We start from the raw sequence: 16,239 nt of genomic DNA on the forward strand, positions 1-16,239 counted from the left end.
CACTGAGGTTGGAAAAAACCTCCAAAATCATTGAGTCCAAGTCTTAAGCCATCACCATTGTGTCTGCCACTGAACTGTGTTGCCCAAGTGCCACATCCATATGCCTACAGGAGACTCCTTCCAGCTTTTCATCTTCTAGTGCTATTTCACAGGCATGGAAAGCGGGAATCTGGTCTGAGGATAATGGCATACTGTCCTTAATGAGTCAAAAAGGAGAAGAATTACAGGCCAATCAGGTATGCTTCAGTTCCTGCAAGAAGTAATCAAGTAAGTGACTTGCATGCATTTAGAAAATAAAATACACCCCCACAAAGTCACCGTGGCTCTGTCCAGAGCGAGCTGTGTCAGACTGGCTTGATTCCCTTCGGTGGCAGAGGAATTAATTCTGTGAGAGGTGGCAGCAGTCAGCCATCCCTGCTAATCTTCAGATGCTGACTCCGTCTCACACAGCATTCCTGCCAGCAAGCCAGGGGGACGTGGCCTGCGTGAAAATGCACTTGAGAACTTTCCTCTGAATGGATTTTCCTGACCTGCAAAGAGATAAAGAGAGGTGTGTGGAAAGGTCCCTCCTGAGCAGCTCTGCTCAGTATTTTCATTTGTGGCTTGAGGATGGGCTGGAGGAGAGGCTCCCCAGCTGCACACCAGCGCTGGCTGCGAGTGCCGCAGACACAGCGAGGGCAGTGCCCGGATCCACGCAGCCAGAGAAGTGGTCTGGAAACAGAAAGTGCTACTCTGTAGGGACAAGCCCAGGACTCTACAGAAGGACTAATCAACAGCATAAATACACACTAGGGAACAACTTGTTTTTCAGGGAAGGACATGGTGGCTGCAGTGAGTCAGAAGCGGCACAGGGGGAACATTGCTGCAGAGGGAATGAACACCATACAGGCAGGTGGGAGCAGAGCTTGTAGGGCTTTCACTGATTCCATCACCTTTCTTTGCATGCATAAAGCTGTGGTGAGGCTTGTGGCCAGCTTTGGAGGCTGTACTTCAAGTGGAAAACCTGGAGAGAGTCCAGAGAACCACAAGACAGTAGCAAGCTGATGATGAAGGTGTTTAGCAGGCTAGTAAATGTGAGAGGGCAGCAGTTCAGCCTAAGATAGACTTGAATAACACCAGGAAGGACCTGTGTGGAAACTAGAGGACGTTTTTCCTCCAGTAAGGTCAAAATGCTGCAGAGGTGGCATGGCAGGATTCGCTCTCTCTGTCCCTGGAAGACTCCAAGAGTGGGTAGATCCATCTCTGTCAGGGACAAGGTGGGACCTGAGACTGACTGACCTGGGGGTTCTATCCAATCCTCATCTCCTCTAGGGTGCCCTTTATCAGGATAATATCCCAGAAGGAAGATAAATTGAATGCAGTTTTGCTGTCACAGTTAATTACTTTTGGCAGCACCACAGCACAGGGTATTTTCTCTGCTAATTTAAATGAACTGCCAGCTGGCCCCACTGGACACCAGAGATATCTTCTTTAAGCAGCCAGATGGCATTGGGAACTGTCCTCTGCTGTATCTGCTGTCTGAAGGCAAAGGTAGAATTAGGGAGCACTTAATTCTTCTGCCAAAAAATGGCTGGGCAGTGCTGCTGCAGTGTGCTCTCCTGCAGCCCCTCGCCAGCTCTGCGGGGACGAAGCACAGAGCTGAGGCAAACCACAGCTAATTAGCTGGCCAAAACCAACTGGAAAATAAGCCTCTTAAGGCTTTCCAGGCAAAGCTCCCTCGCCTACAGGCACACCTTGCCCCCAGCCCACATCTTCATCAGCCCACTGTGCAGAATGAACTTTCCAGGAAGTCCCTGCCTGCTCAGAGCCTGGTATAAAGGCTGTGTGCCATTTCTTGACAGAAACACCAGAGAAATAACATAGTAATGTCACACTGACGTGGCACAGGGGACACAAGTCAAGGACTGTTTGTCCAGGCATTGTTTTGCCTCTGCTGAATGCAGCCAAGAAATCAAGACTGGTTTCTGAAGGAAGCCCTCCCTCAGCTCTCAGCCCCTGAATGAACGATGTGCTTGGCTGCATCGCTTTGGCTTCACTGGATGGAGACTTCGGCCGACTCTTGGGGCTGATTGCCAGCCAGTAGTGAGAACTCACCTGTAATCATGCCATCCTTGTCACTCCTTTGCTAATTACTCTGTTCAGACCCTGCCAGAAGCAGCAGCAGATGATTGCACAGTTGCTGTATGCTCAGGCTCTGAGGGAAAGCATCACTGAGCCTCTCTGCTCTGCAGGGCCCCTGCTGGGGCAGGTAACACTGCTGTCCTGGGAAGGAAGGAGGCCCAAACCAACCAGTAACCCTTCAAGAGATGAAGAAAATTCCAAGGACAAATTGCCTGCTTGGACTTATTACACTTTTAAAAAAGATCTAAAAAGAGCTGTTCCCCAAACTAGGCCTGAGGAAAGTAGTTAAAATACCCTTTTTTGCAGTTTCCCACCAAATGCAGCGGTGAGGCAAGTTCTTAAAACATTGTAGGAATGTTAAATAGCACCAGTGTTTGGTTTGCAGCACCCAGACAGGCTGAGGCATGTGACAGGCTGTGGTTGTGAGTTACCTGTGGGCACGAGCAGACTGAGCATGGAAGCTGCCAAAAACTCTTCAGGTGTAGTTGTCCCAGCTCTGAGACTGTGAATGGTATGCCATGACCCTTTGGTACACTGTGATGTCTTGTTTGATGCCTTCCCTCAGTGGCTCCCCTTCAGTCAAACCAACAAAATGCCAGTGGCACAGAGGAGAGAGTTTCTGGGAGCATTGCTCAGAGGTGTTAGCCCATCCAGCCTGTCCTGCTTGGGGCTGGAAAAGTAGATAAGGATTCCCCTGGCATCTTTAAACAAGAGTCCCAAGTGAAATGATCCACTTCAAGTACAAGGATTTTAAGAAATGTTTGGCCTGGTGTGAATGTTTGATGGTAGAGCAGCTGTTCCCTGTTTACTCTGCAGCCTCAGTTTGTTCATTCTCTTCTGGTTCTCCATGTGTTTCAGATATATCATCTACAGTTACATTTCTCCCTCTCTCTTTCTTTCATGTTCCTTTGCCTCCTTTTGTTCACCATCAAAGTCTCACAAGGTAAGTTTGTTTCTGTTCTTCCTCCTCCTCCTCCTCACACTCTGAGGCAGTTTCTCATGGAGAGCAGTGAGCATCGGTCCGGGCAGGACATCTGGAATTCACTTTGGCCAGCCCAGCCCAAGTCCAGCCACGTGCCTTTACATGTGTGTGTCCGACTGTCTCTGTCTGTCCTGTGGCTACACAGCCCCAGGCGTGCTGAAAATCTTCACACAGCATTGAAATGCCCCTGGGGATGCCCCAAAGGCACCCTTGGAGCAGAGCAGGAACCCATTTCAGCATTGAGAGCATCCTGAAGCCCCCCTCGGCATGAACCCAGTCCCAGAAGGACAGTCTGTGCACAGCCTGGGTTCTTTTTGCCTCAATCTTACATGCAATGCTTTACAGGAGAAGTGCAATTTCAAGTAAACTCCATTAAATCAGTGACTTTGTGCACAGGCCCACTTAATCCTGAACCCAGAGCTGTCTGTTCTACAGAATTGCACCTCAGTTTTATTGCAGGCATATTAATGTAAAGCTGCTTCATACAGAGCAGCTATTCCTATGCAAGAAATGCAATAACTCTTTTCACATACAAACTACTTGATAAGTTAAGTTTGAAGTATTGTAATAAACAAGTTTAGCATAGGACAGGTCATTTTTTGGCTTATGGTCATGTAAAGAGACAGACTTGGCCACTGTAACTTCCAGCCAGTTTCAACAGCGACAGCCAGACTGAAAGGATTTCTCAATCTTAATTTTCTTATATCTCAGTAAAATTCATGGCTGTACAAGTAAGTTACTCTTACTTTAGCTAAGGATTTAAGGCAGGCCCCACCTTTCTGGTCCATAGGGTTCTTTGTTTGTTTTTTTAACTCTGCTTCCTAAACAAATTAAACCAATGCCATAGACAAGCCCAAATTACAAGTTTCCAGCCAGCTCACCTTGCCTTGAGAGCTGACTCACACTTAAAACATAAATGCATGTGAAATCATCATTTTGCCCCCTAGAAAAAGCTGTTTGAAAGAGATGAGAGTCTTTCTGTTCAGCTGTACACAATAGGCAGAAATTCAGTTAAGTGTCATTATTCTGTCCCTTGAGCTTGTTTAACAGCAGGAGGTCCAGGCTGCCAAACCTGGGCGAATATGTGGATTTTTTCCAAAGTACAGCAAAGTTCATTCACTGGAGTCAATTCTTAGTTCAGCAAAAAGTCCCTTAAAGATAGGGGTTCTGGCACCTGCTGGTATTTTGTGTTCAGTTTCTGTAAGGGACTTACACAAGCCTAACACAAAGGTTAGAAAGAAATATTACAAAGCATAAATGGAAAAGTGCTTGAAAAGTTAAGCATTCTTCTGAGATATGAAACTTCAGACTTCTTTGAAATTCGAAATATAAAAATGACAGGCTACTTATGTTACTTAGGCTAAGAAAAAAAAAAAAACCTCCAGATTGAAAAAAGTTATTTTAGTTGAAAGATCTTCACTGTGGCAGGCACTGCAAGTAAGGGCAGTTTGCTTCTTTAATAAGGAGATTTTTTTTGCATTGATACAGTCAGAATAACAAGCTTCTCTGGAAAGGAAAGTGGGGAAAGCTTCTGGCACAGTCATTGCAACCACTTAGGAAAGCGTTAAGAAATCCAGTATTTTTCTCATCATCCTGTACTAGCACAGGAGCTGCAGGTGCTCTCCCATTGCCCTTCCCTGCCCTAGCCCCCACAGCAGATGAAGCTGTCCCCGGTGCGATTTGCAGCCTGCCCTCAACCACTGTGTGCAGGACAGTAAATAATCTGGGGCCCCAAGGAGCTGTGACAAGCAGCAGGACAGGCTGCTTGAGTCCTTGCAACATCCATGTGGCTGCCACACAGTGTGGACCCCTAGGGCTTCGCTATCTTGGCTGGGAAGTACATCAAACCTCATGGCCACAGGAAGAGGAAAGGATCTGAAGGAACAGGGATCCAGGCAGTTTCCTTGGTTTTGCTGCTGAAAAGATCAGGTTTCCTCCAGGCGCACTGGATGGCTGCTGTGCCCTAACAAAAGCACCTGTAATTCTGCTGGGCTGGAGCAAAGCAAGTGCAGAGCCAGGGAGTGAGAATATCATCAGAGGCATCCCAAGATCTGTGTTTGACACTTCAGCCTGTGATTCAAGGCATTCCCCTTCTCCTCCAAGAGGTGTTTGCTCAGCTGTGCAAACTGCAGCATAAATTGGTTGCTGCTGCGGAGCGCCATCAGCAAAATCCAGCATGGGAAAAAAAGGTGGATAGAGGAAACCAACCTCCTACCTGGCAATGCTCTGGGAGGACAAGGTTCAAACACAAGTAGATCCCAAGGAGAGATGCATGTCAGATGCACGACCTACCAGGGCAGTGCTTGGGAGCAGCCGTGTCTCTCGAGCAGGATACAAGGTCATCCATTTCCCCTGCACCGCAGGAAAACACACTCCATAAAAACTTTAGGTTATTGGGCTGGAATTGGTGACCGCTGGTACCTGCTGTGCTCTTACAATCTCTTCAAGCAGAGGTGCCCGTGCCCGGCTGCTGGCAGGTGAGTGCCAGAGCAACAGGGCTGGCTGCCAGCATCCACATGGCTGTGCCCAGGAAGGAGGCAGCACCAGGCAGCTGTTGGCTAAAGCAGGGCAGGGGGCTGCCCTGGGCAGCCTGGCCACGAGAGAGAATGTGGCAGCCCCCCTGTTTTCCCACATGGTTTTTGCCACTCTTGCTAAACCAGGTTAGTGGCTTGCTTGAGCCTCACCAAGAGTCCTCATTTGGAATTAACTCTAATCATGTTCCCTTCCCCTCCCTCCTCACAGGCTACAAGGAACAGGGGATTCCACAGCAGCTGTAGTGGCTGGGACAAGTATGGTCAGAGAAACACGGCGACAGATTTCCTTTGGCAGCCGTGGGCCACGGACCTTTTCATTACCCTTTGTCTCTCTTCTTGTCCCCTTTGTTTTGTCTCCTTGTGTCTGCCCGGTTCACCTGCCCGTCCAGCGGAGCGGAGATGCAGAGCAGCCAGCGCAGACTTGCACTGATGCCCCTGAGCAGCGGAGATGAGGCAAGCACGGCTTGGCTTGGACTGGTCCCGGCCAGCACGCGGTGGGCGGCCGACAAGGAGGACAAGGGTGCCAAGACAAGGAAACAACCTTGGTGACGGTGGCACCTGGGCAGGCAGTTGAACCAAGGGAGAGGGAGATCCTGCATTCCCTCTGCTCCCAGGGGGAGGTCGCTGAAGACGTTCTGCCTCTTTTTTATGCTTGCTGTTAAAGGACGCTGGCTGTGAACATCAAATGCCAAGGAGCTATTCATAGATATATGTACAGGATGTAAAAGCAAACCAGTGGTACTTTTTTCCTGCCCTGAAATTCCATCTGTGACTGCTTTGCAGTAGAGGAGGGTCCAACCAGCCTCCTCTGCTGTCTGTCTATATATGATGTTCACTGAAGCTCTGTCCCCACAGATGTCTTGAAAAACGTGCTTGCTGTAAATCGTATTGTACCGCTGAAATGACGGGGCCATCCCCTGCTTCCATCCGCTGCCACCATGCAAAAAACAGAGCTCCCACCAGCCCAGGGAACACTTTTCCTAGCACAGGACTGGTGTCCTGCAGCACCAAGCCTCAAGGGCAGCAAGTACTGCCAAAAGCCTCTCATGTAAAACAATACTGGGGAGCCAAAGAATGAGACTTTTTCTGCCCCTGAAAGCGACTTGCTGGCAGTGTCTCCATGCTTTGGAAACAAATCCCCTTAGAGCACGACGAGTGCTCCTGGCTGATGCAGCATCCCAGCTCTGCTTCCCCAGGTAAGTATCCAAAACTCCAGGATCACCACCTGGTACTAGACAGGTGTTGTGTTTGGAAGGCCCGTGGCCAAACGGGGTGGGGCTGTGATTTCATGGTTTGAACATGATGTACAGAATTGCAGTGGCTGCAGGTGGAGGGATCCCTCTGACCACAGCAGGGCAAGAGGATCTCGGCTTGGTGTCAAGCACCTGGATGCTTTTCTTCTCCAAAAAGATGGCAGGAGGAGCCCTGCTGAAAGAGGGCAAAGCCAGGCTGCTGACGTGCAAGGAGGGCCCTTCCAGACAGAGGAGTTTCACACAAACCCTCTGCCAAAACCGGGAGCCACCCAAGTGTGGCAGAGCTGAGACCCACTCCCAGCCAGGAGGCAGATAGTGAGAAAGCAATGGAAGCAAACCCCACTGCCCTGCAAGTGTCCAGCCTCTCCTGGTATGATGGTCTCCTTTTAACAAAGGTTTTTATTTTTCATGCAGAACAGGTCCTGTCAGCTAAAACACCCTCTGTTGTAAAGGGAGCTGGGGTGTCAAGAAGCAGCAAGTGCCCTGAGCTGCTCACCAAGGGTGAAGGAGAGTCCTGTGCTGGGCAGGGCACCTGTCAGTGATCCCACAGAGAGCTGCTGGGAAGCTCCTTCAGTTTTGGTTTAGCAAACCTCTGGCTTAGCCTCCCCACAACCCCTGCTGTTCTCCTGATGCCTGGATACTGTCTGGATTTAATGCAACACCTCTCTTCCCAGAAAGTTTCCTCCCTGCTCAATGCCCACACTGTGCTGTGAGCCCACAGCTTGTGGAAAGCAGGCATCAGTACCTCTTTGCCCTTCCAGCTCAGGAGGTCCTTCTTCAGGGCTGAGGACAAAGCAGCATCCACAGTCCCAAGTAATTTGTGATGGGACAGGACCCCTCTAAACTATGCCCATTTATCCAATGCAGGCATCAGAAGGAATGACAGACTTTTTCCACTTCACCCTTTCGTGACTGGGCACTATAAAAAACTTTGGGCTGCCTGAACAGGAGAAAGGGGCAGAGAGTTAGGAGCCTTGGGAGTACCAGCTTTCTTTGTGAAGATGCTGGCTCAAGCATTTCCTCTGATCTCAGCAGTATTAATTGGAATATATATATATATATATATATAAAAACAAGGAGGCAAATTTGTAACACAAACAATTAATTGTACATTTTACCAAGCCAGACTTCAGTGTATTTGTACAGCATGCAGTATACAGTAAGGAAAAAGGACAGGTCTCCTAAGCAAACCCATGGAATAAGTCAGGCTGCATTTCTCTTGCCTCACACCCTAAACTGCTGCTTGTACTGCCATGCTGGACAGACAGAAACAGGTATTTAGTCACTACCCTGTATCCAAACAGGGATGCTGAGCTCCACTTTTTGGGCTACTGCATAGAAAGTGAAGATCATGACATGGTGCAGACAGGAAGACTTTGCATTTGTCATTTTAGAGGAAAAGAGATGAAAAACCATCAGTTTTTAGAGCAACACATGCCACACAACATAGGTAGCAGAGGAGCAAAGGTTTCCTTGGGAGACAAAGTACCAGTTGGTGCTTTTTGTTAGCCCAGGGCTGGAAGTGCTCCAGAGGAAAAGCAACACAGTTATCCTGCCAGAATGCCAGGCTGCAGCGAGCCAGTTACATTGCTTTGCCAGGGAGAGGCTTGGAGGAGAGCAGCAGCTGGAGAAAACCAATCAAGCAGGTCAGTGGTGGAAAACCCAAGAGCCATCTGGGATCTGCACTAAAGCCAGGGGATGAGCTCCTCAAGAGTAACACTGCCACAGCGATGGCCAGAAGGATTTCGCCTCACATCATTCACTATTTCAAGTGTCTTTGTCCATTTCTACCAAAGGGACTGGTTCAGGGAGTGGCCTGTGCTGTGGCATCTGCAGCTCTGTGGCTTGCTGGGCTGTTCAGGTGTTACAGAACTGAGCTTCAGCATGTCCTGTGAGACAGACCATCTCTGCTCCTCCATTTCCCACCTGGGAAAATAAAGGGTAATGAGGATCCTAACCAGTAGCAAACGGGGAATCTGTAGCACATCTGGAAAACACCTTCACAAGCTGCTGCTATCATCAGTGAGAACGCTTTTTCTGAGGTCTATAACTGGCCCTGAAGTCACACAAACCACTTGCCCACTCAGCTGCAGCATGTGCAGTGACAAAGAGCAATGGTTACCCCTCACTTTTGCCAAACCAGAATGGCTGGGTCGAGTGCAAACACCAAACACTGCCTAAGCATCAAGTCAGTTGTGCTGCGGTGTCAGGACGGGTGTGCCGGAGCCCCTGCAGACATGGATAACAGGCCATGGATAAAAGGAACCAGGCAAAACCTTTGAAATAGGAGCAGCAAGTGTGGCTTAACAACTTCTTCTGGTGCCTGTGAAGTTGGGTTCACTTTTAGAAGGTGGATTTAAATGTGTAGTGGACAGGCAGCACAAGAAGCCTCTGGCTGGGGAGGAATAAACAAGCTGATATTTTCACTGGGCCTAAACTGCCAAAAGTCACATCTCCTGTGGCATCAGATGTCACATCAGCAGCAGATGCCCCATCCCAGAGACCTAGCACCTGCACAAAAGGTCCCCTGGGAACAAAAATGGACAGAATAAGCTCCTCATCAGCACCACCAGGGTTTTGCCGACCTTTTGGGCCACATTTGGTGCTGTCTGTCTCTGTGCTCTAGTTAGGATGGGAGAATTGGTTTGGCTGGGAAAGGATCGAATGGAAATGCTGCCCTCCCTGGGATGGCTGCAGGTCTCTGAGAACATCACTTTGGTTAGGTCTGGGTGCTGTCTGCATTTATTGCATAAGGGAGTCAGAGCACTGCACAGATGAGGTGTGGGATTTATAATTTACTTTCAGGTTTTGCTCTGTAAAATTTTCTCTTAGCTTTCACCTTCTTATTGAGTTGGTGAAGCCAAGAAAACACTCAGTGCACCACTTCAGAGGCTCTGAAATCTGTCAAATGACACCCAGGACAAAAAGCCTTATTTTTGCCTACTGTGATGATTTGCTTAATTGATTTTATTTAGAAGCAGACAGTTTCCCACTCTCAGCTTTAGGACAGGAGCCACTTTATAGATTGGCCTTGCTGCCAGGCAGCAAGCATCAAATTGCATTTTCCCCAAGGCTGTCCTGTGGTAGTAATAAAAATGATAAATCCCTCTGCTTTTTCCAATAGCCCTGAATAAAGCTCCCTCCAGCCCAGGTGTGACAGCAGCCTGCTCTCAGGCAATGGTGAGCCCCTCACCCTGGCTTCAGGTCTCCCCATGGCAAGCTGTGGGGAGCTCAGAGACTGAGCCCAGGGCAGGGCTGTGGCCACCAGAGGGTTCTGCTCTTCCCATCTTTAGTACCACACCCTCCACTATGACTTGGTTTTCTTCCTCTCACAAGAGGTCAGAGTTCTGTGGGCAGCTGGCAGCATCTGGAGGGGCGTGTCTGGCGCCCACAATCCAGGCACTGACAAGAGCCATGCTGTGAAGACACAGGTACGAGTGGAAATCTGGAGCTTTCCCCTATCAACAATTACTTTCTTTCTCTTTAGGGTAAAATTAACCACCCAGTGCTCTCACACCTCCTTCCGAAGCATTGCAGAGGGGACAACACCTCCATCTCCACCGGGGCTGGGTAACTCCCCTCCCTCCTGTAGGAGCTGTGCCTGTGACCAGCTGCAAACCAGCACAGCCAGAGGGCACAGCCCGAGCCCTTCCTGTGGTCCGAAGTGCGTGGCTCCCAGCTATCCTAGCACCATCACCTGCTTTGTAAATGTAGATGTTTGACATGCGAGTTTTACAGCTAAAGAGTGATCGTGGGTAATGAAGAATAAATGCAGTTGCTTCACCCCCATCTGCCAGCAACACAGAATTTTCGCTGCTCCTTTCTGATTGTGAAAACCAGGTTTCTCAAAAACAAAACAAAACAACAACCAAAACAAAGGGCTTTAATGAAATAGCTTCTTGGTACTTGAACCCAGCTGGGCTGAACAACTGATTTACTACTCATTGGAAAGCAATTCTAGGTAGGGACCAACTCAGTGAAAAACCCACTTCATCCTGGGTCAGCCCAACCATTGCAACAGAGGGCACAGGACCATTTTTCCAAGTTCATTGGTGTTACCAAATCCATATTTACCATGGAGAAGGTCCTTTGGCAGGTGACTCCCACCCTCCCAGCCTTTTGCCTGGTTGGCCATACTTGCTGCGGGGGTTTGGGGTTGCTCTCAGCTGTGGCAGTCACAGCAGGGAAGATCAGTGGGGCTTTGTGCTGGGAGCAGCTCTGGCACACACAGCCGTGGGGTCAGGAGAGTTAGATGTGAGAGGGAAGTCCACCTGTGCCACACCCCGTGCTTCCCAAGACACAAAGCTGCATGTCCCTCCCGTGTGCACTGGCTGTCACACATTTTATTAAAGACCTTCCAGTTGTGCTGGAAATTGCCCCTTAAGTCTTGCTGTGAGTGTTGTGCTGAGCTCTGTGGACAGGAAGCTGAAGCTTACAGTCCCAGGATTCTTCAGAGGGCTGTTTTATTCCTTGCCTCCTGCTTGTTCTGGGCTGACCCTCCAGTTCACAGACATGCATACACTCCAGCCAGGGTGCATTTTATTGCTACCCAGCCCAAACTACATCCACTGCAAGACACCACCAAGAGTTCCTTGACATCTGAACCCCAAGTACAAGGAGACCCTGGCTAGATCTGACACTCCTCCCAGGTAAAAGCAATGTATTCATCCACACGCTTGTTAACCATGGTGTGGCAACACAGCCCTGTATTTTCCAGCTGACTTTGCTTCATGCTCATACACACTGTGCACTTTGAAGCAGTGCTGCAATTTATTTCCCAAACTGGCCCTCAGCATTCCCATCCCCCTGTGGGAGCAGCATGGTGCAAAACCCCAGGTCACAGTGGCACCATCTGAACGAGGGTTAATTACAGTGAATCCCACCAGAGCTCATGCTACCCACAACCCATCCTTCCTCCTCTTGTCATCTGTACAAATACCTAAGCCAGGCTAAATTCAAGTCCTGCTTCTCTTGCACCCACCCAACTGGCCAGAGGGAAGCAACAATGCCCTGTCCCCACTGCTGGAATGCTGCAGTGGAAAGTGAAGTTTTTGTTCAGGCTCTAAGAATGGAAAAGGCCAGAGTAGCTCAATCCATCTTCCAGCTCTGAGAATGCTTTCAACAGGCAGGTGAAAGGGAATGGCACATTTTGGCTTGGGATCAAAACAGGGGTTCACCTCTACCAGCACTGCTGGAGGTGATAGCAGTGCTCCCCCAGACACCCAGCAAGCGATCCCACCCTGGCCCACACCCCTCCTTCAGCCACCACACACCAGCACAGGCACGGTTCCCAAGGCTGGGAGGGGGATTGCTGGCTCAAGTCTGTGTTCTCCTTGTTTTGGCCATGCGTGGGTACCTCAGATTTTCCACCTTTGGAAGGAGGGAGCAGGGGTCTGCCCACATGTGCTGTTTGCACCTTGCTGGTGAGCCCACCTTTCATTTTCATACTGGAGGCCAAACTGAGGGGTTGCAGAGGACCATTTGTATGCCTATTTATATCACTGAGTATTGGATTGTGACTTCTTGTGTTTTGATACTGTGGATATTTTTTTTTTAAAGTTAAATATATTCTATTGCTGGACAGCTGGAATGAAATGTAGAGTCTCTTTATGTCACCTGGAGAAACCCCATCATCCCTGATTCCAAATGGGTTCTCATTCTCCTCCCACCAGTGGGGTGATGGAGAGCATCCAGCAGACACCAGCCCACACCCACATCCCCTGAGGAGAGGAGGCAAGGGCCAGGGCATGGCTTCCTTAAGGAATTCGCAACCAGAACCTTCCAGAAGAGCAGAAGGCTGGTGAGGAGCTTCACCTGAATCTCTGGAATGGAGACAAGGGAGGTAGAAAAGCCACCCTGTGTTCCCTTGTGCACATGCCTATCAGCAGTCCTTCTTGACTGGGTTTCATTTGCAATTTTAACTTATTATTTAACTTATTATCCCTGCTCCCTGTGAAAGAACAGGCCACATGCTGTCAGGAGCTTGGCCACAGACACCTGAGCAGATCTGAGCAGGTGGTAGAGCCTTCCCATGAAAGGCAGCCTGCTGCAAGGACCAGCAACTTGTTAAAACACCTGCATATTTCAGCCATCCACACTCCATGCTCCTCCTGTGATGTACACCACAAAACACCACTGCTCTGCTCCCTCCCCAGAGCCACTGTGGGCAGGGAAACATATGTGAGATCCCAGCTGGATCAGGGGACCAAACTCAGATTGGTGCAAGACCAGCAAGAAGGGTCTTTTCACACCCCATGGCTTTGAGGGTCTGGGAGGTGAGGCAGAAGCTCCTTTCACTTGCTGTATGTTTCTGTTCAGGCTTCAGCCCTCAGCAGGGGAAGCGCTTTGGGCTGAACACTGATATATAGTAGTATGATGCTATTTATACAGCCATGCAGACACACCAGCACGTGGCAAACCCACTAGAGAGATCTGGCATAATTATCTCAGAGAGATTTCTTTAACACCCTGCTAATGGAACCATTTCAGATGGGGAGGAGGAAAATTAGCAACAAACCACATGAAAGCAAAGTCAAAAACTGGAGCTGGGTGAAGACAGACGAGACACAGGGAAAACCTCCATGCCACATTTCTGGCATCCCCTGCCACAGCACCAACACCACTCCCAGGGTGATGGGGAGCAGCTGTGACCTCCTGCAAGATCCAGAGCAATCAATGTAACCAGGTGTGCTTTGCATGAGGCCATCTGGGAGAGTTTGGGCTGTTGGCTGCTGTTTCACAGGTGGGGCAAAAGCAGCTTGTGCAGGAAGGCTGGGGTAAGTCCTGGCTTGCAGCTCACCCCAAAAGCGAGCCAGGGTCTGCCCACCAGCAGCTCTCACTGCTGGCCATGCTGGATATTGGATCATTTAGAGATACACATTTAGAAAAGCATAATTTCAACTGTATTCTGTTCAAACTAGCCTGAGCAACCATTTACAAAAGTAACCCTCCATGCAGAGGAGGGTTATTGCAAGGTATGCATGTACTATCTCTAAATCTCAAAGTCATGCAGTCCAAATACACATTCAGATCCACATGCAGCTATGAGAAGGTAGCACCTGATCCTAGGAGGTAATATTACAATCACAGGCTATTTCAGAGATTGTTTCCACAGGAAAACTGCAGCCCTGTGGAAAAGGATGTGAGCTGCAAGACTGGCAGGAGTGTATGCTTATGTCTAGGGCACACTAAGCATTGCACTGCCAGAGATGTGAAGGGAAGTTGTGGGTTTTTAAGGGACAGGCCTTGGTTTCAAATTCCAGATGAATGTCAAATTCCAGGCTTAAATTCTGTTTATTCAGAGGCCCACATGCTGCTGAGCAGCCTGGGCAGCACAGGCATTAGGAGCCACTATCCCTGCAGAGACAGTGTGTGAGTGCTGAGCACGCTCAGAATGCTGCAACCTCTGCCCACCAAAGCAGCCACTGTCACTGCCTGTCCCACCCGTGGCCAAAGGATACAACGGGTTCAAAGGATAGGATGGCACCAACCTGTCCTGGGGATGCTCCCTGGGCAGCCACACTGTGGGCTGTACCATGCTGGCACACAAGTGCTTAAGAGACATCCTCTGATCCTTAATGATCCCCCTGTAAACAACAGGGTCTGTGAGCCTTCCTGCAAAGCCATTTCCCGTGGGAAAAGCAGCTGCAGGGCACATGCAGAATGTGGCAGTCGCATCAGGGCACGTTTGAAGCGCCTGCTTGGGGCTGATGAATGGTGGGAGGAAGCACGTGGCACCCCGCAGAGCCCACCCACGGGTCCTGCCATCTCCCCTCGCTGTTCTGGAGTCATAAAAAGAGATGAAACATGAATCTAGCACTAGAAAAAGATATCACGCTGCCAGTGGGAAATGCTTTTTTAGCCACAGATCTTTTGCAAAGGGGGAAACATATCTGTGGCATCTCTATCTTGCTACTACAGACTCCTGCTGCTTTTTCTTCTCATATCCCCTTTTCTGAGCCAACCCCGCGGCTACAAGAGAAGCAGATCTCCGACTGTGTGTCCCTGCAGAAGTCCTAGGGTTCCTGCCATGGAAAGTAGCATGTAAACCATCTTGGAACAAAAGTCCCTTCTGACACAGAGGTCAGTCACTAGAAATTAAAGTATTTGATTTTGTTTCCTGGCTCTGGTCAGGTGTTTGAGTAAATAATTTTGTGCCTCTATTTCTTTCCGTGCTCCATTGTTCTGGTGGTTTCAAGTCTTAAGTTTCTACACTAGGGAAAGTGTGTTTGAACACCCTGGCACCAGGCAATGTGGAGAGGGGGGAGTTGGCCCCAGGTCCTGCAGGTCTGACATTGTTAATACACACCAAATAAATGGTAGGAGGCACAAAGTCCCAACAAATAGAAAGCACTAGCCCCAAGCAGGCAGTACAGCAGTGCCAGAAGTGGGGTGAGCTGCTGGGGCCCCAAAATTTCTCAGTTTCCTCCAGAGCTGTCCCACTTGGGATTCACTCAGCAGCCTCCTCCTTGGGCTTTCTCGTCTAAGTGGCACCAGCAGCAGCTCTCCTGTGCTCTCTGGCTGTTCCAGGGTGGAAGCACAGTTTCATCCTGGAGAGCAGCAGGAACTGCTAAGACAGGTCCCCTAAGCAGGACAGAGAACACCTGACTGTATAAAAGCAACAGCAGCTCCTAGGGCACCCCCCAGAGCAGTAAATCCCCATATAAAGCCTTCCTTGCTGGAGGCATCACTCGTGCTGGGTCAGGCACTGCAGGATGTGGCAGAGCTGTGTCCACAGCCCCATTCTGGGGATGCAGTGTGGGCATGGGCATGGCAGGACATCCCTGGAACCCCTGGGACTGCAGGTGCAGAGTGCGACCACTTCATGGACTTCAAACCACGTGGCAAAAGACAAACCAAACCAGCTGACACCACAGAAGTGGGCCCTGCCCACTTCTCCCATTTCTCAGGGGTTTCTATATATTTTTTTTTCACAGTAACAACGAATAAATTTGTATTTTTTTAAGGGCAGGGAAGTGAACAAAACGCAGACTCAAATGACACTGTGAGTGGGAAAGCTGTCCCCCAGGGGACAGGGGCTGGGGCCGCCGGGGGCTCCAACCCTGCAATGGCACAGGGAGGACAGACGTGTTGCCGCCAGCCTCTCACCCCCAAAACCACCCAGAAAGAGATGTGGGCAGCATAGATCGTTCACCCCCTGCCCTGCTCAGGCTGGCTCCGGGATGGAGCCGCTGAAAGGGATGGAGCCGCTGCTAGAAAGGGCAGGGTTTATTAATTTTAACGACCTCCTCAGCTCGCAGTGGGAAAGCCAAACCCCAGAAGTGCCGGGGATGGAGAAAAAGCCTCAAAGCATGGGGAGCATCCCATGGGGAGCATGGCGGGCGGCGCG

At 49.8% G+C, this 16,239-nt stretch overlaps 1 protein-coding gene across 6 annotated transcripts in view; it reads left to right on the top strand.

The window, feature by feature from the left end:
* Nucleotides 1-12,471, top strand: part of STUM (stum, mechanosensory transduction mediator homolog) — a 47,778-nt gene extending 35,307 nt beyond the window's left edge. For 2 of the 6 annotated variants that reach the window (XM_053974424.1, XM_053974426.1), the window contains exons 3-4: nt 5,846-6,833; nt 10,378-12,471. In XM_053974424.1, coding sequence (XP_053830399.1) covers nt 5,846-5,880 — 35 coding nt within the window. In that variant the 3' untranslated portion in view covers nt 5,881-6,833; nt 10,378-12,471. Of the gene's footprint in view, nt 1-5,845; nt 6,834-8,399; nt 8,537-10,377 lie in introns of all 6 variants that reach the window. The other 4 variants (XM_053974422.1, XM_053974425.1, XM_053974423.1 and 1 more) reach the window with 3 other exon arrangements.
* Nucleotides 12,472-16,239: the final 3,768 nt, after the last annotated feature.

This window comes from Vidua macroura, chromosome 3 (assembly GCF_024509145.1).
Source record: "Vidua macroura isolate BioBank_ID:100142 chromosome 3, ASM2450914v1, whole genome shotgun sequence".
Lineage (NCBI taxonomy): Eukaryota > Metazoa > Chordata > Aves > Passeriformes > Viduidae > Vidua > Vidua macroura.